At 50.9% G+C, this 23540-nt stretch overlaps 7 protein-coding genes across 7 annotated transcripts; 2 read left to right on the top strand and 5 right to left on the bottom strand.

The window, feature by feature from the left end:
• The first annotated feature begins 84 nt into the window (after positions 1 to 84).
• Positions 85 to 5719, top strand: K441DRAFT_635867 (uncharacterized protein). The gene is made up of 3 exons (XM_067646447.1): positions 85 to 319; positions 381 to 4932; positions 4984 to 5719. Exons 1-3 carry the CDS (start codon positions 169 to 171, stop codon positions 5261 to 5263), a joined length of 4983 nt encoding a protein of 1660 aa, XP_067504487.1. The 5' UTR covers positions 85 to 168; the 3' UTR covers positions 5264 to 5719.
• Positions 5720 to 5827: 108 nt separating this feature from the next.
• K441DRAFT_705416 (DEAD-domain-containing protein) lies at positions 5828 to 8431 on the top strand (the record flags this gene model as incomplete). The annotated part of the gene is made up of 2 exons (XM_067653596.1): positions 5828 to 7604; positions 7691 to 8431. Exons 1-2 carry the CDS (start codon positions 5901 to 5903, stop codon positions 8429 to 8431), a joined length of 2445 nt encoding a protein of 814 aa, XP_067504486.1. The 5' UTR covers positions 5828 to 5900.
• A 410-nt stretch (positions 8432 to 8841) lies between these two features.
• K441DRAFT_659441 (uncharacterized protein) lies at positions 8842 to 10530 on the bottom strand. The gene is made up of 4 exons (XM_067648536.1): positions 10096 to 10530; positions 9652 to 10028; positions 9311 to 9507; positions 8842 to 9195 (listed from the first exon to the last, which is right to left on the bottom strand). Exons 1-4 carry the CDS (start codon positions 10193 to 10195, stop codon positions 9021 to 9023), a joined length of 849 nt encoding a protein of 282 aa, XP_067504485.1. The 5' UTR covers positions 10196 to 10530; the 3' UTR covers positions 8842 to 9020.
• A 2129-nt stretch (positions 10531 to 12659) lies between these two features.
• On the bottom strand, positions 12660 to 14933 carry K441DRAFT_677198 (actin-like ATPase domain-containing protein; the record flags this gene model as incomplete). The annotated part of the gene is made up of 5 exons (XM_067651039.1): positions 12660 to 12859; positions 12921 to 13359; positions 13413 to 14345; positions 14399 to 14503; positions 14565 to 14933. 5 exons carry the CDS (start codon positions 14931 to 14933, stop codon positions 12660 to 12662), a joined length of 2046 nt encoding a protein of 681 aa, XP_067504484.1.
• A 1445-nt stretch (positions 14934 to 16378) lies between these two features.
• On the bottom strand, positions 16379 to 17302 carry K441DRAFT_659439 (uncharacterized protein). Its single transcript, XM_067648535.1, has one exon. It carries the CDS (start codon positions 16866 to 16868, stop codon positions 16587 to 16589), a length of 282 nt encoding a protein of 93 aa, XP_067504483.1. The 5' UTR covers positions 16869 to 17302; the 3' UTR covers positions 16379 to 16586.
• Positions 17303 to 18536: 1234 nt separating this feature from the next.
• Positions 18537 to 20649, bottom strand: K441DRAFT_558976 (poly(A) polymerase Pap; the record flags this gene model as incomplete). The annotated part of the gene is made up of 7 exons (XM_067643430.1): positions 18537 to 18696; positions 18754 to 18865; positions 18925 to 19531; positions 19582 to 19793; positions 19845 to 20219; positions 20303 to 20451; positions 20501 to 20649. 7 exons carry the CDS (start codon positions 20647 to 20649, stop codon positions 18537 to 18539), a joined length of 1764 nt encoding a protein of 587 aa, XP_067504482.1.
• A 1174-nt stretch (positions 20650 to 21823) lies between these two features.
• Positions 21824 to 23505, bottom strand: K441DRAFT_635852 (homoserine acetyltransferase family protein). Its single transcript, XM_067646446.1, has 5 exons — positions 23231 to 23505; positions 22566 to 23171; positions 22261 to 22408; positions 22120 to 22211; positions 21824 to 22052 (listed from the first exon to the last, which is right to left on the bottom strand). The coding sequence occupies exons 1-5, from the start codon at positions 23406 to 23408 to the stop codon at positions 21982 to 21984; spliced, it is 1095 nt and encodes a 364-aa protein (XP_067504481.1). The 5' UTR covers positions 23409 to 23505; the 3' UTR covers positions 21824 to 21981.
• Between the last annotated feature and the right edge of the window lie 35 nt (positions 23506 to 23540).

Below are 23540 nucleotides of genomic sequence, written 5' to 3'. Positions count from 1 at the left end.
CCATGCGTGACTCCGCTGACAGTCGACGCTTGGCCCTGGATGAGATAGCCGAAAAAATGCCTGTATAACGGAGACTGTTTAGCTTTGAAGACCTTCGAGGATCTTCTTTCCATTGTCTCCCCCGCGCGTCGTAGGGTGGTACCGGGGTCCGACGTGTTCTTCATCATCATGTCTGCCGCTGATGAATTGGATCCCTCGGAATTTGTCCAACGCATCAGACAGCTTGGGGAGCAGAGAGACCAACAAGACGCTGAGCGTGTCCGCAAGCTGGAGGAAGAGATTATACAAGGTCGCAGCGAGAGACTTGCACGAAGAGCAGGTGAGTGCTGGCGGATCCAGCCCGTGTTTTGATATTCACTGATGGCTTGTTGCAACAACAGAGCGCGCTCGTTCACTCTCCCCCGAAAAATCTAACACGCCGCAATCTCAACACTCAGCCGCTGCAACCCCTCGAAGCATACATGAAAAAGCCGCCGAATCTCCCACACCTACAATGGAACCTCCACCAAGTCAATCTCCACTTGAAGAGTCGCTGCAGCGCCTGACGGGGTCGCCTGCTGCGACCCAGGAAGACGAGCCCAAGAAACCCACCGCAAGCGCAGCTGTAGCACTATCCCGCACTGGAACACTTTCATGGCAGAGGAGGCCTCAATCTGGTACACGGAGGCCATTATCTATAGCGACAACTGAAAAGAACACGGCGCCATCACTTCAGGACACCTCCGAACCAACATCGCCGGAGGATTCGGGCATATCGAGGAGTCAGATCGCACAATCGCTGGGTTCAAAAGACCCTTCATGGTTCAGGCAAACCGCAGATAGAGGAATGGGCTCTGCAGCGTATAGGAAGAATCAAGAGGATACCGCAGACGTGGCAGCGATATCAGGCAGAAAGCAGCTACCTGGAATGTCACGCGAGCCTATGGCAGAACCAGAGGCAACGAGCCCGCCTCCCGAGAGCTTTCGCTCCAGCTCTCCCTCGAGAGCAAGTTCAGTCAGAGGGAGTGCTGCATGGAGCAATAGATTCTCAACAAACACGTCCATTTCTAGTGGCGAGGCTGAGCCTTCTGAGAAGGTCAAGTCACCACTACTGATGCTGGAATCGCAAAAGCTCAGCCCTCCCTCCGACCAAGCCTCCTCAGTTGACGGTGGAGAACAGCTGAGCATGGGACGGTCCATGGCGATGTCACCAGCTCAAGGACGTATCTCTCCGGAGCGGATGGACCGTCCTGCATCACCGACAAAGGGTTTGGGTGGGTTTGTTCAAAGTGCCATGCTCAAGCGCAATGATAGTATGAGCAAAAGGTGGAGTGCACAGGCAGCACCGGGCCTTAGCAGGCAAAGTTCTACCGCAAGCAACCGTAGTGGCGTTGGAGCTGGTTTGGGAGGTTTGCCTGGCTCTGTGAGCATACCTAAATTAGATTCAAGACCAAGCAGTTTGAGTCGCGGTAACTCTATGGAACCAAACTCGCGACCCGGGTCCAGCTCGAGCAATATGACCATCACGAAGGAATTTACGGACAACTCCAAGGGCGAATTTGTGAAACCAGCGCTTCCACAGCATACTCGAGGAAAGTCGGTTACAGCTGCTTCGACAACAACATTTGGTGAAGATAACAGATCCACAGAGAACTCGCCTCCGCCGAGTCCTTCGAAGCGATGGAGTCCTACCAAGTCAAGCTGGCTCGAAAGTGCACTCAATAAGCCAGATTCTCCGAAACCCAAACTTCCGCCACCCCAGCAGCCCGCTTGGATGGCAGAGATCAATAAAATTAAACAGCAGCGGAGCAGTGTTGACCTTGGACGAGCAGCAGCGCTTAAAAGTCCCCCCGCCGGCTCTCCGCTCCCTTCAGCTGCCGTGAGCCTGTCATCAAAAACAAACGATTCTGGCGCAGACACATTAGGCAAGGATCGTGCGCCACGAGATTCGTCGCCCCCTAAGCCTGCAGAAACAGCCACACCACCCCCAAAGTCGAAGCCAGTTATTACCTCGCCGAAGCCAACGATTGTTGCTATAGAAGAAATTCCAGCCCCAGAGAAAAACACCCCAATTAAGTCGACCAAAGAAATGTCTGAAGACACTTCGGAACAACCCACACCAAAACCATCAGGAACGACTTCTGAATTCTCAAAAGGCTCTCCCGCATCTACGTCCTTGTCAAAACCTAAACCCGAGACGCCTCCAAAGAAGGACTTTCGTTCTGCACTCAAACCTCGCCAAGGCGCTACGGATGGCTCGAAGGAAGAACTCGAATTTCAAAATGTATTCGGTAAACTCAAGCGTACGCAAACGGAGAAATATGTTCCTCCAGATGAACTAAAGAGTAACATACTCCGTGGCAAAGCCGGGCTGCAAGTCACCGCAGGACCTAAGCTCGGAGGCCGTAAAGACGAGCTGAAAGAGAGCCTAATTAAACAAAAAGAAGCAATAAAGGCCAAAGCTTTGGAGACCGGGGCTGTAGACTCGAAGAAAAGCAATGACCCCATGCCTACGCCTACAACTCCCGAAGCGATAGCGAAAAGAAAAACCCTTGGTAAATTAGAGAGCGTTTCGAGTCATCCATCGCCAGTCAAGGAGAAGGATGCTCGAACCCCAGAAGCCATAGCGCGACAGAAGAGCCTCAGGGAAAAGTCCAAGCCTACCATGCCGGAGAAACAGCCAGAGCCAACTCCGGCGTTCCCCCCCAAGGAGGCAGTAAGATCAAGCAAGCTTGCTGATCGCTTCAATCCTGCTCTTGCTGGAATGCTCGCTCGAGGGCCTTCGCCCATGTCGAGTGGTACCGCAGCCTCAAAAACAGGGAGTCTACCTGAAATTGGAAGCACGGCAAAGTCAACCTCTGGTGAAAATGATGGTCCTGGACCTCAGCTGACACACATGACGAAGGGTAGAGCTCGTGGTCCAAAAAGGAGGGCACCAGTTACCAAAGAAGAGAAATCTGAGCCCGCTAAAGTTGCGCCGGTGGTCGCTGTGCCTCTCGTGAAATCCGAAAGCATTCTGCCGAGCAATGTATCGTCTCCAGACACTTCAAATGCGGCGGAAGGGCTTGCGCCAATGTCTAGTATTGCGCGAACGCCGTCACGGGAGTCAATCAAGGCCAGGCCCTTAACACCCGTCAAATCGCCGCAGCTAGAGAGAAAGATAGAGAAGCCACCAGTTCAAGAACCACCCAGGAAAACACCATCGCCAGAGCTCGAGAGGAAGTCCTCATCACTAGAACGAAAATTAGAAAAGCCTGCAGACCTTCCGTCAGAAACTCCGTCAACGCGAGACGCTTCCACATTACCAGCTGAGAAATGGAAGCCAGCAGGTGCGCGACCATTGCCTTCCATAACGCCAAAACCAGTAGAGAGATCTGTCATTCCCGACCCGCCTGCTGAGGAGAAGCCCTTAACCAAGCCCGAAGTTGCCCGGGAGAATGATTCGACCCCAGCATCGGAAGCTTCTAGCTTCTCCGTGAGGAGTGCTACTGCATTATGGGGCAGGCAGTCCGCGTCAGCCTCTCCACCTCTTACCCGGTCGAAATCTCCAATAAAACTACCGACCAGGGCTGATGAGCAAGCTGCGATGGAGAGTGCGGGTTTAGCACGTACATCAGAGCCAATTGAGTCATCCCAGCCTCTGCAACCAGCGCCTCTCGCACCAAAACCAAAGCGGGTTGGCCTGGGCCTTGCAAGCCTAGGCGGAGCTGGCGTGCCCCAATTCAAGCGGGAGTCCAGCCCGCCAAAACCAGTCTATTCCAAATATCCAGTATCACCACCACTAAGTGCTGGACGACATTCAGAGCCGTTCAAGGCAATTCCAACTCCAGGTAATGCCGAATCAAACGAATTATTCGGAGACTTCTTCGATGAACTGCCAGTCACAACTGGCGAACTTCCCAGCTATATCGATGCTCAGCAGATACTTACATCCGGTCCTTATGACATGGGGCCTGCGGGAAAGATTAGGACGCTCCGTAAACAGATACAAGAATTATCAGGCGATGGCAAACTAATACCCGTGCCGATGCAGGAGGAGCATGTGCTTTTCGAAGAATCTATGTATCTATGTACCCATGACTTTGGAAATTCTAAAGGCGCAAAAATAACAGAAGTCTATCTCTGGGCTGGCGCCGGTGTTCCAGAAGGTGCCTTAGAGGACGCCCAGCTCTTTGGTCGCAAGGCAGCGAAAGACAACCACGGCAAGCTCATCATCCTTCGACAGGGAAAGGAGACACCCAACTTCTTTGAGGCGCTTGGAGGCATTGTCATCACTCGTCGCGGAACACGGCCGGCGTCGCAACAGTACATGCTCTGCGGCCGTCGCCACATGGGCCACATCGCCTTCGACGAAGTCGATCTCTCACTCAAGAGCCTCTGCTCAGGCTTCCCTTATGTAATCTCGTCAAACAGTGGCACCGTCTTTCTATGGAAAGGCATCGGCTGCTCCGCCGAAGAGCTTTCCGGCGCACGCCTCATCGGCATGGATCTCGGTTCCTCAGGCGAACTCTGCGAACTCGACGAAGGGTCGGAGACGCCCAAATTTTTCGAAATCTTTCCTCCGGTCGACGACAGCACCAGCTCTAACAAAAGCAAAGGCAAACAAAACGTGGCAATCCCGCGATCGGCCGACCACTGGCGGTACAAGGCCGGCAGCGACAAGTACCGGGCGCGGCTTTTCAAGATCGAACAACAGCAAGGGACAGGAGGAGGATGGGGGGCAGGAGCCAGCTTGCAGGTGAGCTCATTTCTGGCGCCTTTGCTTCGCCGCCCATCGTGGCAGAACATTTACTTTGGAGCGACGACGCCAACCTCAAGACCGCAGACGCCGCAGACGCCGAAATCGCCGCTCCCGCCCACCGTGACCAAGGTGACGGAGATTGCGCCGTTTTGTCAGAAGGATCTAGAGCCGGAGTTCATCCATGTGCTGGACGCCTTCTTTGAGATTTATATGTAAGTCGGCACTGTGGAGGGGGAGGATGATGCTAACCAAATCTTTGTTAGTATTGTGGGAGCGCTTTCGGGATCCCAGTCGGCGGCTTTTGGCACGGCGCTGCTGTTTGCGCAGGAGTACGGCATTCTGGCCGCGTCGGCTGAAGACCGTCCGTTTGTCCCCGTCACGACTGTCGTTCTGGAGGGCGTTCCCCGCGACATGAAAGCAGTGTTTAGGCACTGGGACGACTCCGTGGTGCCTGCAGCAGCCTTGATGAGGGGGAAGTTAGGACGAGGCAAGAGTCTGCGGATCGTAGGACTCGAAAAGGCATTGGAGGCGACGAGACGGTAGGTGTTATGACGCACAGCAATGAAAGCAGATGGAGCTGAATAGGGAGGGGTGGCTATGGGCTACTCTTGTACTCGGGAAATGGATGGGTGGTGTTTTCAGAGACGGCCGCATAACGTTGCATGAAGGATAATTTCTGCTGGTGTTGCTAGTCAATTTTCTTCCTCTTTGTCTTTTTTCTTTTGCTTCTTGTACGTCTCTTTTGGGCGGCTACCATGTTTTATTTTCGGGCTTTGTATATACGCCTGCTTCTTCTCTTCCCATTCGCGCTTGGAGAGGCCAAAAGCGCTAGGGCGGCTTTGCGACGGCGTACCTTTGGGGAGATCCGGGCATATTAAAGAACCTGTAATGCATCTTATAGCGAATGGCGATCACTGTTCTCATTTTTGTCTTCAGGAATTATGTACGCTCTGTAGATACCCATTATTACATGGCAGCAGTAGTCCAACTCCATAAAACATACCAAAACAGTTCAATCCACGCCAAGACCCGCCTCTTCACCGCCCCCAACATCCCTACTAGCGCCCTCAGATCCTCCGAACTTTTTCTACCCAGCACTTTCTCGCATCTCCACCCTTCGACCAAAACATCCGCAGCTGTTCTTCCCGCGAACCCCCCAATTCCTCTCGCCTTGAACGCAATGGCGCCGTTCCTGGACGACGACTTCGTCTTCACCATCTCCGACAACGACGACATCCCCGACCGCGACGACGACGCCGACGCCGACGCCGACGCCGACGATGCGGCGAGCCCCCCGTCCGCGGTGCTCGCGGGGAAGGGCAAGAAGCGCAAGCGGGACGAAGGCGTAGCAGACGCGAAGGCGGAGAAGAAGAAGAGCAAGAAGGCGAGGCGGGAGCAGAAGAATGGGAAGCGTGCCAAGGAGCCTCTGAAGGAGGATGGGGAGGAGAGTGCAGAGGAGGTGGGGGAAGACGACGGGGCTATGGCGTCGGATTTTGAGTTTCAGGTTGGAGATGTTGACACGGGTGTTTTAGAAGATTTTGATGGGTGGGGGTTGGGGCAGAAAGAGCAGGAGGAGCAGCGGGGGAAGGGCGGGAGCAAGGCGGTGGATGTGGATGAGATTATCGAGAGGAGGAGGAAGGCACGGGAGGGGAAGGGGAGAGAGGATGTGAAGAATGGAGAGGATGAGGAAGATGAGGAGGGAGACTTTACGGGGTTTAGTGATGAGGAAGACGACGAATTGCTGGCAGAAGATGGGTTTGGGATGGGTGTTGCGGACAGCGAAGACGAGGAAGAGGATGGGGTCGAGGATAGCAAGGACAAAGCATCAGAAAGCGACGGCGATAGCGACAGCGACGGTGAGAAAGACTCGGACGATGAGTCTGTCGCGGCACCCGTCCCGCATCCTCTCGATGAAGCGTCCGATGCTTCATCCGACGACGGAGAAGATCCTGAAGAGGCCAAACGCCGTGCAGAGTTCTTCGCCCCAGAGGAAAATCTAGACGGCTCAAAGGACCCTTCTACAAAGACTACCGGCTCATTTCAGGGCATGTCTCTCTCACGTCCTATCCTGAAGGGTCTCGCTTCAGTCGGCTTCACCGAACCAACACCCATCCAGCGCAAAACTATACCCGTCGCTTTACTGGGCAAGGACGTTGTTGGAGGCGCTGTGACCGGCTCCGGAAAGACGGCAGCATTCGTCATCCCCATCCTCGAACGACTCCTATATAGGCCAAAGAAAGTTCCAACAACCCGCGTCGCGATCCTAATGCCAACCCGCGAACTGGCAGTCCAATGCTTCAACGTCGCCAAGAAGCTCGCCAGCTTCACCGACATCACTTTCGCGCAGCTCGTCGGCGGTTTCTCCCTGCGCGAGCAAGAAGCCGTGTTGAAGACGCGACCGGACGTGGTGATAGCGACTCCCGGTCGTTTCATCGACCACATGCGGAACTCGGCCAGCTTCGCCGTCGACACGCTCGAGATCCTGGTCCTGGACGAGGCGGACCGCATGCTCGAAGACGGCTTTGCGGACGAGCTGAATGAGATCCTGAACACGATCCCGAAGTCCAGGCAAACGATGCTGTTCTCGGCCACCATGACAGACACAGTAGACAAGCTCATCCGAGTCGGGCTGAACAGGCCAGTGAGGCTGATGGTGGACGCGAAGAAAAAGACAGTCCAGGGCCTCGTCCAAGAATTCGTGAGGCTCAGGCCAGGGAGGGAAGACAAGCGGCTAGCTTACCTGATGTATCTGTGCGAGAAGGTCTACACAGACCGCGTGATCGTCTTCTTCCGCCAGAAAAAGGAGGCGCACAGAGTCAGGGTCGTGTTCGGCATCTGTGGACTCAAAGCCGCAGAGCTGCACGGAAGCATGAGTCAGGAGCAGGTACAACATATCCAATTCCCTTCACCTCCCTCTCTCTTTTTCTATACACACCCCAGCGAATTATCCGCTAACCACACCCCCCGCAGCGCATCCAAAGCGTCGAGTCCTTCCGCTCAGGCAAAGCGTCCTACCTCCTCGCCACCGACCTCGCCTCGCGCGGTCTCGACATCAAAAACGTCGCCACAGTCCTCAACTACGAAGCCCCGCAATCCCACGAAATCTACCTGCACCGCGTCGGGCGTACCGCGCGCGCGGGCCGCACCGGCCGCGCCTGCACCATCGCGGCCGAGCCGGACCGCAAAGTCGTCAAGGCGGCCGTCAAATCCGCGCGAGCTCAGGGCGCCAAGGCGGTCAGCCGGCAGGTGCCGGGGGATGCTGCCGAGGCGTGGGCGGCGCGCCTGGAAGGCCTGCAGGGCGAGGTCGAGGAGATTTTGAAGGAGGAGAAGGAGGAGCGCGTGCTCAGCGCCACGGAGCGCGACTTGCGGCGCGGCGAGAACCTCGTCGTGCACGAGGACGAGATCAGGGCACGGCCGAAGCGGACGTGGTTTGAGAGCGAGAAGGAGAAGAAGGTCGGGAGGGAGAAGGGCGCGAGGGAGCTAAATGGCGAGTCGAGGAAGAAGGAAAAGAAGCGGCTTAGCGGGAAGGACAGGAAGAAGCTGGAGATCAGAGATGATAGGATGGAAGGGAAGGTGTGGAAGAAGGGAAGCGCGGAGAGGGCGGGGAAGGGGACGCTGGAGAAGGCTGGAAGGAGGGCAAAAAAAGGGAAGGGCAAAGGTGCAGCTGTGAAAAGTAAGCCGAAGGCGAGAGTTGGTAAAGCGAAGAGATAGTCTTAAATAGCTCTCGTGAAGCCGAATGCTCAATCGAAGTTCTTCCAGACACATGACCAGCTCGCAGGCGGATTTCATTATCAGCGCTTTGATTAAAAGGTTGACTATAGAGCCAGGTCCCTAACCTAACAGCCCTGAAACAGGGCAGGGTGAAGCCGAACGGATGAATGCTCGTAAAGTGGTGAAAGTTGCAAAAGACAGGCTGAAAGAAGAAATGGAACTTGCAGGACGGCCTTCGCAAGATGCATACAAAATTCCGCAAACGCAAACGCCAGTCCTCTTCGCCTAGCCCAGCCCTCCTCATTCTTGCCCTAGAGGCCGTTTCGAAGAGACCCAGCGAATTTCAGGATGAGAAGTCGTGTGATTTAAAAAAGCAGGCCTGATGGCAAAAAACAAAGAAAAAAAGGAGAAATCCCTCAATCCTCACAGGACGCCACTGCTATTGCAACAGAGCGCCAGGACTGAATTGGTGTAAACATATCAACACAACCGCCCATCACACTCATACCCTTGGAGCTCCAATGCAATCGACAGCCGACATAAAATGAACATGGTCTGGCTACGTGTATGCAAAATATTCTGGCCAGATTTACAACTTCCTCCTCCTGGGCAAGCCCAGTTTTCGTCGTTCCTCTCGGTCGCCCTCGGCGAGCCACTTGCTCGCCTTCACGAGCTGGACGACGTTGATGAATTGTTTTCCGGCCATGACGGGGAAGGAAATGGAAGCGAGAATCCATGGGACGGTAGAGTCCATTTTGTTTGCTCTGTATTATCAAAATGCTCAGTTAGTTTCGGCGCATCAGATAAGATTGGTGAGGAGTGGGAACGTAGTATATACAGGATGGTGTTTCGGAGTGATGGGTATTTCTGAGGACGTACCGTGCCATCTCCATTGCGCCTGCTGACCATGGACTTGTGAAAAGCACAGAAGGTTTCGGAGCCGCCGGACTCCCCGGCTGGAGAATTGAGGGAGCGGGCTGTAAGAGAGAGGGGGAGAGAATTGGTGAAGAAAACGAAAGGAGGTAGAGGGCGATGAAGAAGAGCTCATTTAGAGCGCAGAAGGTGAAAAGGACTTTCTGTATAGCATAAGATGATTAGCCATTGTTTACATTATTTCCAAGCCCCGAATCCCTCGCAGATTCGAGATGCAGAAATCTTTGATAGCCTTTCTGCGGAGAAACTTGGAGGAATTAATGCAAGTATGAAGTGTGGGCACATACGTTATTCGAATAATACATCTTCAGAATCCAACTCCTACTCTCATCGATCTTCTTGTGGCTCTGGCCACTCCCTCCCATGGACAGCGTCGCATACATGTGCATATAATGGCTCGCCAAGTCCAAGCTAATCAGGCCTTGGAACACGATGCTCCACCTCGGGAATGCAGACGCAAGAAATACCAGCAGACAAGCGGTAGTGCATCTGTCAGTCACCATGTCCAGCACAGCACCGAACTTTGTGGATTGCTCGAATTTGCGCGCTGCGAAACCATCTAATGCGTCTAGGAGGCAAGATATGCTATAGAGGATGGAGCAAGTGCGCGGGTGGAGGGGCATGTAGTAGAGGGATGCGACGGCTAGGACGACGCGTGCGTAACCTGTGGAGAGCGCGATTGGTTAGCGGAGGAGTCGCAGAGTCACGGAGGGTAGACGCCGGGCAGATACCTATTAAATTTGGATAGAATATGAAAATGTTCTCTTCGGGCTCCTTTGCAGCCTTGGGACGAACAGCCCTCCCGTTACCGTTTGCCATTGCCCCGGGCATGGTAATAAAGAATCGGCCAGAACGTGGGGTTGTGAATGTAGCTTGCTGGTCCAATATCTATCGTCGGGGGCTTGTGGCAGGCGGCGGACTTAAGCTCCCAGGCAAACTCGTGTTGGTGGGGTTGTCTATGTGTTCGGCGATGTTGATCAGACGGGGGTGATGGCGGAGATTAAAGCGCCTCCGAGGGTCCACGATGATACAGGGGTGGAAGATGATGTTGTTCACCTCTAGTCTTATGCGACAGCACTGAGTCCAGCAAAGTACGAAAGAATTTGTTGATAAGGCGATAACGAGAGCTCAGGGCCTAAGTAAGAAGGCAGCAGGGGGCCTAGAAGGTGTGGGGTAGTGTGTAATCGGTGACCTCTCTTCAGTTTCTTGGAGGTATGGTTCAAGTGAATTAAGGAGCGAATTATAGTTGAGGAAGCAGTAAAAAGGAAGAGGAGTTGCTAGGGCTTTTGTAGCAGGTAGGCTGATGGTGTTGAGAAAATATATTTGGTCCGTCCGAATCCGCGCTGCTAGGCCGAATCAGGCACTGCTCATCATCGCCATCTTATAGGCCGCCCTCGCGAGGTATATTACCATGCCCTATAATTAATTAAAAAGGGGGACCCTGATTAAATACACCAGAAACACCTTCTCTACGACAGAAAGCCAGTCGGTAGGGAAGCTTTCTACATGCGTGGGTACGAACTAATATCCTCAACCTCTACATAACGTCAACCAGTATTCAGCAACGCACTCCAGGCAGCAGCTTCGAATTAAGGTCTTAGGGTAACTTCAGCAACTCTAGAAAATATATATATAGTTTTTTTAATATCCACGAAAAGCTATAAAGCCCACGTAGGTGTTCATTCCTACAGAGGCATTGAGATTTTGGAAGCTCTGAGTGAACCCATCTGGGGTTGCTGCTTGTCGCTGTAAGCTTGGTAGGATTCAAAGGCTGTATCTGTGGTCTGGTTCTTGTGCTGCCCCGGCAGGATAATCGAAATAGTCGCCATTTCCTGGGCCTTGTCTTTTCACCGCTGCCGAGCAAAGAGGCGGGAATTTCTTGCCATATCCGCTACCGAGGCTAGGATAGCTGGACGATTGTAGCTGAGTCTTGTAAGTGGTCAATATGTGGAGCAAGAGGGCGGTAGACATACACTGTTTTGGGGTCCTCAAGAAGAGCATTTCTTGCTGGTCCTGTACGAGGAGCAGATACTCCCTCAACCTTACTCAGATCAATATTTTGGGCAAACTCAAGGCCAAGAAGGGCTGGCATAGCCCAGACATTAGACCGCATATTGGTTTAAGGATGTATAATTCTTACAAAAGAGTTTGTGGCGAAAGGACTAACCGGAATAATTGACGTTTATGAAGCAAAATGTTCCTGGGCTCAAACGAAGTGTCGAGCACATGTATTGGAGAGCATGACGGCCATACAACGTTAAATCAAGATAATTACCTCAAGACAATGTCGTCAACTAGTAACCATGTAGCAGTGGAGTATCCAATCTTTAAATGTCAGGGTGAAAAATTTTGTTAACGCTTGTTGTGATGCAGAAGCTTTTTTCAAGGCCTAAAAAATAATGGTGGCATGTTAAACTTTCTAAACCACTGGCACGGGCACATGAATTAATGAAGAGCATGCAGAGACAGAAACATGAGCGGAGGAGGATGATGGCAGACTTGTCTTCAGAAGCGGATAATCATCGATGAATAGGTAAGACAAAGTTCAAAAACACTTGAGTGACGCAGTGACAGATAATGAGAGAGGTTGTGACTCCGCATGCTTCAAAGATCACCAGCATCACAAGCTTCTTTCTTTCCAAATACTATCTTGGTTACCGACACCAGTAACCTAAGATGCTATACCATGCGCCGTTAATAAAGATGTCATGTGAGGAGCCATTTGGTTAGTTCTCCCCACGTTATGTACAATTGGGGCAAGGGTCCAGAGTACAAAGGAATCTAGATTCAATACCTAAAGTCATGTATGCGGGTGCAAGTAGGCTAAAGAAGCTTGAACTCACCAGACATTGGACACCTGGAGAAAAGTCATTCCAGACGCCGATTGTCGTAGTGCAAACAGTAACGAAGATGACCCTAAGGTTATGAATCACATATCAACCAAACCAATTCGATCCAGCCTCTTTCAGGATCGAATTTTCGGAACTATCCACTCGTAAGATCTACCTAACAAACTGATCTACCTGACAAACTAACGCAACCATGATAAAATTATAAACAAACTCCAAAAGTGATCGCCATGAGCCTTCCACTGTACGGAAAATGGTCCTGCCGCACTTGACAACGTCAAAATCACTTCGGCGAGTTGGGGTATGCTTGAAGAATGTTAACCTCATCAATCTCATGGCTCTTATTCCCATCAAAACCTTGCTTATACAGCACTGATGCCTCTAATCATCCGCAAATTATCATCATAAACAGCCAGGCTGACTTTTTTTTCTTCACAAAATACTCTCTACCTAAACCTCGCAGTGCAACGACCCATGACCTCACCTTGGCATACGAGCTCAGCGTTGAACTCTGAGCCGTCGAGAGTGAGGTAGATGTCGAAGTAGACGCGGTAGAAGGTACCCTGAGGCGTGTCCATGCGCTCGAAATCCTTTTCGAGGTTCTTGCGTGATAGGTCTGAGGTGAGTGTGACGACTTCCTTGATGCCTGCAATTATAAAGTATTAGTAATGCACTACCCAGCCACATAAAAAAACTCGGGGACTTACGAGGATCCTTGGTGTATTCTGGGCAAACATCGTCGTCACATGCATACAGGATATCCTCGTACATCAGAGTCGCACCAGGCGCCACCTGCCTGAAGAAGGACACCTTAACAGGCTCTCCAATCTTGACACGCTGGCCCTTCTGCACGAAGATTTGGCGTGTATACTTGCACCTGTCTTTGCCATCGAGTGATGGGACACGGTATTGCTCGGGGTGGTGGCCCTCCTTGAATGGCTGGAGAGTGGCCATGAGGTAATGCCGACGGGCGACACGGTGTGTGACAATACGCTCGGTGATGCCAGCCGTGACGGCGCCTTTGACGATAGCAGCCACCGAGTCCATAGGACGGACGACTTTAGACTGGAATTGAGGCGGGACGTGGAGTTTAATCTGTTGGAATAGATATTCGGAGGCGCCAAAACCACCAACCACAAGGACGTTCTGTGAAGTGTTAGTACGGAATATGTAAATATGTGTTTCTGGTTGAAACTAACCTGTAATGACCTGTTCTGTGCTTGGATAGCAATGATCTGATTCCTAACCAACTCCAAGATCCTGTTCACCACAGGTTCGAAGCACTGCAGAATTTCCTCATTCGTGAACGTCATGTAGCCCTCTTCAATGCCAGCCTCAGGGAACTCAGCCTCGATACCAACGTCTACAGCCCACTTCTGGCCGTTATTTCGGAAATCGGCCTTTATCCTGTTCTCGAAATCCATGATGCACTTCGCGTAAACTTTGCCGGCCGTCTTCGAACCGTCTGGCAACTTCATCTTCCTAATCTTTGCCCGAAGGATATTACTGAAATTACGGTTGAGCGCAGTTGAACCGCAGGAGTCACCTGATCCAGCTGTGCATTCGGCCACTGAGAATGGTTGCTCTTCTTCCACCTCGTAAGCGATCAGATCGACAGTACCACCACCACAATCCACAATAAGAACGGCGTCGTGTATCTTGAGGTTGAGAAGACCGGTCTTGGAGCAGAACATGGCTGCAGCTTCCGGCTCCGTAATAAGCGTTAATCTATTATCATTCTCGTCGCGCAAGAAGCCCGCTTGGATAGCTGCAGCACGGGTTGCAGCCTTGCCAGCATCGTTCCAAATAGCGGGCACGGTCAGGTAGTATCTGATGTTGCGCTCTTCTCGGTTAAACACTTCACCAAGCGTCTTTTGCAGCTGGTTCCTCATCGCTTGCCGTAAGTGGAAGAGATAATCTGCTGCGACGTCGATCTCTGACTTCCCTGGAGGGAGAGGGGGCAGGTTGATAGGATCAATGTAGGTGTTTCCAGACAGCATAAGCTGTAGTTTGAACCACTCAACCTTCTGGACACCCGGCTTGGGGTAGCCCGTAGGAGCCAAGGCATCTGCGATATCCGGACCCCAGCCAACAACTTTTTGATATTGGTCGTAGTATAGCACGGTGGGAATCTACTCAGCGGTGCGTCAGGACTAATCCGATAAGCGAATTGCGATGCTCATACCTTTTGTTTCGTCTGATTTCCGGCGCCCGGCCATTCCGTAATGATGTCTTCTTTCGCTTCGGTGTTTGTTGCGAACGCAAACGCGACACCGGAGAAAGTTGTTCCCTACCAAACCGTGCATTAGCAAGTGTGAAATAATTTCCCCAGCGATAACAGCAATGCTTACAAAATCTATGCCAACAATCAACTGCGCCTTGCTCCTGCCTGCACCCTCAACCTCAACTGCACCTGGGCGGCTGTAGGACTGTGGTCCGGCAGGAGCTGGAGGGGTAGCCTGAGGTGGGGCACCATAGTTAGTCGCATAGCCAGCCTGTTGTTGTTGTTGTTGTGGAGGATAGCCAGGCGGGCCTTGGGGAGCTTGCTGGTACATTTGACCCTGTGGCGGATAACCGTGTGCTGGTGCAGCACCAGTGTTTATAGGTGGGGGCATTGGGCTGGTAGGCCTGCCGTGTTGCTGTTGTTGTTGTGGTGCGAGACCGCCGGGCGGAGCGTAGGTGTACGAGGGCGGGCGACCGAGAGGGTTTGGGGGATTCATAGCGGGGAGAGAAGTAGTAGAGGAACTGTTATTAGAGCCCTGCGGGGAGAGGCTAGAGGGCCTTTGCTGCTGAGGGGTGGTGATGTTCTGCGGCGAAACGTTGTTTGAAGATCTGCGTCTCGAGCCCACAAGATTTTTAAAGCGAGCATTCATGGACGACATGAATAGAAGGAAGAGAGGACAAGGTCAGGCGGGAGGGGGTGATTTGGGAGTGAGCTGTGGAGTCGGGCTTTTCCAGCAGAGAGGGTGCGGCTGACAAGCAAGGCTGAGCAGCGATGGTAGACCCAACGCACAAGGTCTGTTCGCCGCCTAGGCCAGGGCCAAGAGGGTGATGCGAGACCCGTCTGGACGCCCAAGCCGCAGTGTGGAGGCGCAGGAGGACGATCCCGTCGCGGCAGCAGTTGAGGCTAGTGAAGAAGGACGATGCAATATAATAATACGAAAGGCGTATGTGCCTGGGTGGGAAGGGGGGACTACAAGACGAGTGGGTGGTTGGCTCGCAGTGAGTTAGCAAGCATGATGCCATGCAAGCACGGCGGGTAATCATGGGGCAGCAAAACTCCGGGCGAGCAACAAAAGATGCAGCGGGACGCAGTGGGCGTGTGCAGTCCCTCTGGGCCCCTCGCAACGGAGGACTTTTCTGCCTGGGATGCCTCGCCGCTCGTTAAGCCCATTATTGAGTCCATTCAAGCCTCCAATTGCTGCATGCTGACTGGCCCAAGCAAAAGGCGGTTTTTGGCGTGGTTTGTGCGCTTCCTGGCAGCCCCACCAGCCTCTCAAGCCCTAAGAAAGCGAGTGGGATTGTCTTTGCAGCCACTGCCTGAGGTCAGCATTTGGTTTCGCTCTGCATCTTCAGTCAGATGGCAATTGCACTATTATAACTGCTCCGACGAGTCCTCCAAACGCTCACGACGATCTCTTCGCGGGATTGCATTCTGAGCGACAAGGCGCGAGCAGTCGCTACAGCTACCTATTGCTTTTTGACACACTATTTACGCCGGTGGCTACTTCTGGCCCGAAAGCGGTGAGACAAATCCCTTAGGGGCATACAAGAGCTCGTATGACTATCGCTACGTCGGAATATTATCAGCTCCAATCCAATCTTTACGTTTCTCTTCGTTCCTATTGCCTATCTTGGAAATACTGCATACATGCTGACTCGGGACAGTTTGATTCCAAAGCGCCTCTTTTGCGCGCAATGCATTGTGGAAAGTACTTGAGTAAATATGGCGGCTCATCCTGAAACTTTGCAACCACAGTTTCACATTTATTTGGACTGGCTGCAATTCCAAAATGGCGTCACAGCACGAAAGTACAGAATCGTCCGAGGTATTCTATATCGTTAAGGTCAACACATATTCTGATGCTTTAGTTACAATCTTACAAATAGCTTCATGTATTTAGGGAAAATTATTTAGGTTCCTTAGTATGCTCTATTCTAAAGTCCCCCGGACGCTCGTTCAAAAACCGCATGGACTGGGAAGGGTTGCACGAATAGCGCCTCGTATTAGACAACAATTCAACTTCACATAGAAAAGTAATTAGAAATCCATTGATGCACACAAACCCGGCCAATTCCTCATCACGCTTCCTTTCTCATCTGTCTCTAATTGCAGAATGCTCATTGTGGCTTAAACTACAGATCCAGCTACATTACCGCCCGAGATCGCGGACTATACAGATTCCACACTCGTTCACCTCCAAATACAATTCTCCCCAACCGGTCACTCTACCGGCCGTGGCTGTCGCGTAGGCTTGCCCGTTTGTGGTGGATTTGTGGCAGATGATGTCGGCGCTAGCAAAGGCGTCTGGGGCGATGAAGCCGTTGTCGAGGTTGTCNCATGGCCAACCTGCGGTCGCAGGACCGAGCTGAGGTATTTCGTTTCGACGTTCCAGCCTGTGTACCAGACGCCGTTGGCGACGATGCCAGTACATGGCCGTGGCCTGCGACGAGGGGCACTACAGATAGGAAGGCAGCCAGGAAGGCTAATCGGGGTGCCATCTTGGACCCCAGTCACGTCCGTTGAATGCGTGAAGTGAACACAGGGAACGGTTAAGTTGGGATCTGAAAGGACGTAGTATCACAATACCTCCAACACGGTCTGGAGAAATGACAAACTTTGTACCAAGATCAAGCTGGAGACCCCGGAGCCCTAGCAACGGCTCACTACCGACAATAAATTAATTGCACACGTATTTCCCGGGGTCTCCACATCCCTTTCATGGAGTGATCTGAGCATATTTTGCTGCCCATTGGAAGTAAAATCAGGAATTCTCATGAAACGCTTTCGAATTTAACCAAGACAATGGCCCAAAATAACTCACCACTTCCATGCCATTTTGGCCATGCTAGAGTGAGCCAGCGGAAAGACTCTTGTCAGCAGTTTCCTATGGACGCCTTGTTGTCAGCGGACCAGCGGAGAACGTACTGTCGGCTCCCTTCGGATTCTCATGCATTGCCAAGGAGCTCTATCGCGCGTGCTCCGAGACCAAGAGGGCTGGATCAGCATAACGTCATTGCTTCGTTAGATATGTTGGTGGAAGTCAAAGGTTGGGTGATGATGGATATTGTTTTAAATAGATATGTCGGTCCGTCGGGCCTGAGCTCATCTATTGACGAGTGCTAAGCATTAGCGGAAGCAGGGTGATCGTGGGCATGACCGGCTTTGAGAGCACAAAAACTGCGAGGAAATCTCAAATCTTGAAAGCCTAGAGATCTGAAGCTGTCAAGAATGCAAAGCGTGCGAGCGTGCGTGAAGTGCCAGAAGGGCTGCTCGGTCCTATAATATGCCTTTATGTTTGGCTGTATTTCCACCAGGAAAATCAAGGACACAGGCTCAATTTCAGTCGTTTGGAGACCCTTAGGTCTATTTAAATTAAGTCAATTGTGGCAGTGATTAGGTATCTACAAAAAAGAGTACTATTCCCATCCCAGGAACAATCAACAAAGGCCAGGCAGCCGATGCAATTGAAAACAGGCAGGAAGCACAAACAACGCCTGCTACGCCAGCCACGACACTTTCGGTTCAGGAAGCCCAAACCTAGGCATACACTCGAGAATCAGCAACCGAGAACTCCAACTGACCTCAATGAAAGTGTTTTCAAACAAACCGAAGCAATCCCCTCGTGAAGGGCATCACGGATAGTGGTTGGAGCGTCGTCGTCTCCTTTTTTTCTGGTTTCTTGTATTAGATCGTGGGTCAAATAGTGATACGAACCTTGCAAATCGGGCAATTCAGTCTAGTATCCGAAATGCGTTCGAACTGTGCGGCAAAGACCATCGACTTGGCCCAGCTAAGTGGAAGCTTTATCAGCGACCGTGTGACGTCTGGGGAATTCTAGGGCTTGTATAGATGGGCCTGAACCAAAGCTGTATGTCAGAAGTTCGGGACAGTCAGGGAGCACTCGCTTTCAATTTCGTGAGAATGTACCGAACAAGCAAGACCTTATCTAGAGAAGTCAAGACGCGACAGTTGGAGGCGCAACGCCATTCGAAGATTGCTGACGTTTCGCAGAGCCGCTCTGTGATTCCTAAAGCGCGTAAGTACAACATGTCAGCATAAACTCATGGCGCTCAACGCTCCGAGCGCATCATTGTTAGTATCACACAGCGAAGGGAAGAGTCGTTCTCATGGCCTGGGGCTCACGCACCTCCATGCCGGTTTCAGTAAAGCTGCGCTTCGCAGTCTTATGAGTCCTCGCCTTCTTCGTTCGAGTAGGTCGTGTTTCGCCGGGTTCAAACAAATCCGCCGGTAAGTCGTAACTTGTGTATATTAGCCAAAAACGCCTAATTTGTAGACGCGCCGCGATATGTACTTACTTTCGCGTATGCACCACACGAATGGAATTCATATCGGGGTCGTAGTCCTTCCATTCTGTAACTACTCGCTTGAATTCTGCTACAGGGAAGGAAATATCGAGTTGTTTGGCACCTGTGAGACTCAGCAGTTTTGTACGTGGATTAACAAGATCAGTGAACTGTAAGACTCACCTTCTTGTAATTCTATACCGACGTAATGAGTCGTGGTGTAAATGATCTGGGTACCGTCTCCATTCGCCTCCTCGCCGTTGGTAGCTGACGAATCTGCTTTAGCTTCTTCACCCTCTGTGGCAGTGGTTTGGTTACCGTTGCTAGCTTCGATTCCATTCTCGGAGGGACTTTCTGTGATTTTAAATTCCTGGCTTCCTTGAACGACTCTTTCGACTTCGGATTCATCCTTGCAACGGTGTATTCTTTCAAATGCCTTGACAAAAGGATGTGCGCATTGTACACCAGCCTCGGACTCATCAATCCCTTTAACCAGAATTCTAACTTTGGATTGGACCCATCCAGACCATCGATTCTGCGCCTCTTTTGTTCGACTTGCGGAAACGACACTGAGGTAATATTTGTAGCTCGTAGTGAAGAAGCTGTGACGCTCGAATAGGTCTTTCCAAGCCTTCTTCCCAGCAAATATCCCGTTGATGATGTCCTTGCCCCGTTCTAGTTCCCGGATGATAATGCTTTTTGTGGAATGAGTGATGTTATGTGTAGCGCACATCGAAGGGAAGGCTGGCGTTATGATTGGCATTAAATGTTGCCTATCGCTGCCGTACAGCTATATGACGCGTTAGAGCAATTTTCAAAGGGCTGATGAGTCTCACGTACCTGCGGATTCCAGACTTTTAAGCCAAAAGGTCCTTCCTCGATATTCCTGAGCATGACTGGCCTTGGCCATGGCCATGATGCCATCAGAGGGAAGAATTTGGAGACGACGGTGGCCCCTGAAGCCATAGGATAAAGTTGGCATATCCGCGCCACAAGCATTGCCCACGCAATTCCTCCAGGAAACCCAAACACGTTGCCATAGACACCTCGACCTATATCAAAATCAGTCTGAAATAATTTTCGAGCTGTAGAAAATATCTTACGCTGTGCCCACAACTTTATTGTCCGGGTTGCATGTCTGAATGTCTTAATTTGAGGGACTAGAGAAAGTACCTCGTCGGTGACTCTGGTACCATTGACACTTCGCATGCCCTTATCATCTAACCCTCGTAGCAGTGACTTGTCTGTGAGATCAAGATTCAACGGTATGGCCGATAAAGCAAGGGAAACAAAGATCAGATCGATACTGATTCCTGAGTACTCAATCTTGATTATGGGAACGTGTGCGTCAGGCACAGATGTCAGCTCTTCGATATCTCCGGGAGAAGACATCCGTTCGAGGATTAGAGGGAAGTGAGTGAAGAAATCGGCCATTACGACGTGTTTTGGCGCAACGATAAGTGTGTCAATATCGGATCCTAAACATCCACGCATATGTTAGCAGACCATTCGGACACGCGTCAATACCAAAAAATCTCGATCTATCATATCCCAAACATACCGGGTCCATAAACTCCAAGACGATAACTCCCAAATGTAAAGATCTTGCCCCCCGCATTATCGATGACGGACTGAGAAAGACCTTTCGCTTTCCCAACAACTCGAACGAACTCCTCGGCAACTTTCTGGAAGCGATTCAAAACCTCTACCCTACAGGAAGTCAGTGAAGCTGAGTCGCAGAGATGGTGAGCGATCATACCTGCGATCGGTTGCCTCCTGCGACTCAAAGTTGTTCTGTCGCTTCAGCTCATCGATGAGCTGCCCGTTCAGTTCCAACTCCTTCTCTGTCGGAAGTGCCGTTGATATGGCAGTCGTAAGACCCCACTGGCGTGTCGGCTGGCCGTCCATTTGTGATGGCTTTGGGGATCAGAATTGAAATGGCGGATGCGAAGGAAGATGGATTTGGTAAACGAGCGCAGGCAACAAGAGGATCGACCGAGATGAGATATTGCAAGTTTTGTTGTCGCCTGCATCACGAAGCAGGTCTAGGGCTAGACTAGGATTCACAATTCAAGGCGACATGGTGGAAGAAACAGGTGAAGACATGCTGCTAGTGTTTCTTTGTCCGGTCCTGAAGCTGTGGCGTCGTGCCAAGCATCAAGCGCAAGCGCATCAGCCACAGGTGAATTCCCGTCCCGCGCCACGACAGGGAACGAGAAATATCTTCGAAGGGTTAATGCAAAAAAGTGATCTTCTAGAGTGCTGGTTATTGGGTGTAAAGGATTAATCCAGTACCATATACAGCTCTTAAACTACGAATGCTTCCATCAAGTCTTCCGTCTCATCTTTCACACAAATCTTCCCTTGTACTTATTCCTCCCTCATCAATCGCCAAACCAATAGACACTCCGCTGCAAACATGATAAGCAGTTCCACCGCTGGCTACCACACATAAACCCCATCTACCCTTTCCTTTCTTCTCCGTCCAATACCGCAGATTCCGAGGCTCCCTCGCTTTCCCAAGATATTGAGTCTATAAAAATAAAGGAACAGGCCGACTCTGGGCCTCCCAAAAGCTCTAGTAGTAATACACTCCAGCTTAGAGACGATATACGCTCAAGAATCTACAGCGTGGTCAAGAATGTTCATCCTTTCTCCATTTCTCCTCACGCCGACCCGCCTGGTAAATTCGCACGTGGTAAACGAAGTGCGACTGTATGGCTGAATCCGTCTGATCAACCCATCAGAGAAAACAATAATATGCTGGGTGTTCATCCTGTATCTGGGAGCCAAAATCTAATTGGCACACTGCGCCATCTCCAAGCGCTTTTACAATCAGAATTCTCCGAGTGTGATATAGATAATCGGCCTTTTACTCCCCACCTTTCGGTTGGTCAAGTTGCCGGAGCGCGTGGCGTCGAAGAGTTGAGCAAAGAGGTCAAGAGTGTGGTAGAAGGGTTCTTACTTGACCGAGGAGATGAAGATTTGGCTTACGAAGGAGATGTTGAAGGGCACCAGCAACTGCCAAGAAATGATAATCAAGGTGGTTTGACGTGGCACATTGACACAGTCTTTGTAATTGAGCGCAAGGACTTCAATGATCGTTTCAAAATTATCGGATCCATTAAGTTAGGAGAAACTTGAAAGCTCAGATTTCCTGTGTAGAACTTTATAAAAAAAGGATGTTTCCAAATTGGCCAATCACGAACAGCCGATTCTTGGCCAACCAGTCTTATAACTCTAGCTCTTCGCGAAGAAATCCTTCAGTTTCTCATCAAGCCACTTTACGTCTTCTGTGCTCTGTCCAGGGCCTTTGTTTTATTAGCATTTACTTCTAAAGTACGACGTTCAGCAATATTTTAGGTCATAGCCTCTTACCTCCTGCCCAGTGACCCCAGATACTGGGAAATATATGCATCTCACCAATTCCTGGTTTCATGTTTGCCACTTCTATTGCCGAGTCTTCTGGGCTTCTCATTTATCAACGAAAGAATTCTTATTCGAGAATTTACGACTCACGGAAAGTAGAGGTCTGTTTGCCCCGGCAGAACCAATGCTTTCGCTTTGATGCCTTGCATGGCCTTAGCAAAATCTCCATTGTACGGTTCCTGGTCCGAACAGTCTCCAGATTGCCACGTGTAGGCCATGACCAACATATTCTCTGGGTCTGTTATTGAGGTGTTAGCTTAGTCTGGCTGTGGACAGCACAATTTCCACCAAGAGAAGTATGATTTTCCTCTGACGACCATTTGAAGCAGAGAGTTATTCGGTTGAGTAATTGATCCAACTGCTATGCAGGTATTTAAATAACACGAAAGACTTACCCTTAGAGCAGGCCCATGCTTCCCAAAAATTGACCATAAAGTCATCTAGGTCTTTAAAGCCAAGGGCTTTCTCGTATAGCTTCTCACGATAAAAGGCCTGGCTGAAACCCCAGCCAGCGTATACTCGACTCAAGGCTTTCAGACCTACGCTGCTCTCCTCTTTAGTAAATGGCCGGTACTCCGTATCACTGGCTCGTACTTCTCCCTGAGATATTCCAGCTGACGATGTGCTTTTCGCGGCAAACAAAGCGGACTTCGCGCCCTCAAGGAAGACTTGATTGTGCAAGGAAGTCTTCGCGGAACCACAGAACGGCACAACAATGTCCATGAAGTCAGGATACTGAGTAGCCCATTGGTATGTCTGACCAGCTCCCATGGACCAACCAAGCACGGCTCGGGCGTGAGTGACACCCAGGTGCTTTGTCACAAGAATATGCTGGGCCTTAACATTGTCATAGAAAAGGACATCTGGAAATGGCTTGAGGTTTGGCATATTCGACGGTGAAGATGACTGGCCATTTCCAAAGAGGGCTGTGACTATAATGAAATACTTCTTGGGGTTTAACGTTTTATCCTCTCCAATCAGCCAAAAATTGTCAGATATTGCTAGAAACGCTGTCAGCAACACTGTACATCGACGATCCCGGAATGAGCTCCCAACCTACACCCTGAGTACCAGGAGGGATAAATTATAGCTGGTAGACTTGGATCTCCGAATGTCTTGTACGCAATTAATGCATCTGGAATCTCCCCTCCAGACTTCAATTTGAAGTTACCTAGTTTGTAGGTGCTGTATTGATCAGATATGGTGAGCTTTTGAATTTTATCTTTAATTTCCTCCATCTTGCCGTATCTCACGAGTGGGGAAGTATCAGATATTAGTTGTACAGCATTAAGATTTGGATTTGTAACCACAACAAATATCTCCGCTCATACATAGTATTGTTGCTGTATCGTAAAATCATACCCCTCGTT

This window comes from Cenococcum geophilum (assembly GCF_001692895.1).
Source record: "Cenococcum geophilum 1.58 unplaced genomic scaffold K441scaffold_19, whole genome shotgun sequence".
NCBI lineage: Eukaryota > Fungi > Ascomycota > Dothideomycetes > Gloniales > Gloniaceae > Cenococcum > Cenococcum geophilum.
This window is presented reverse-complemented; position numbering and strand designations above follow the sequence as displayed.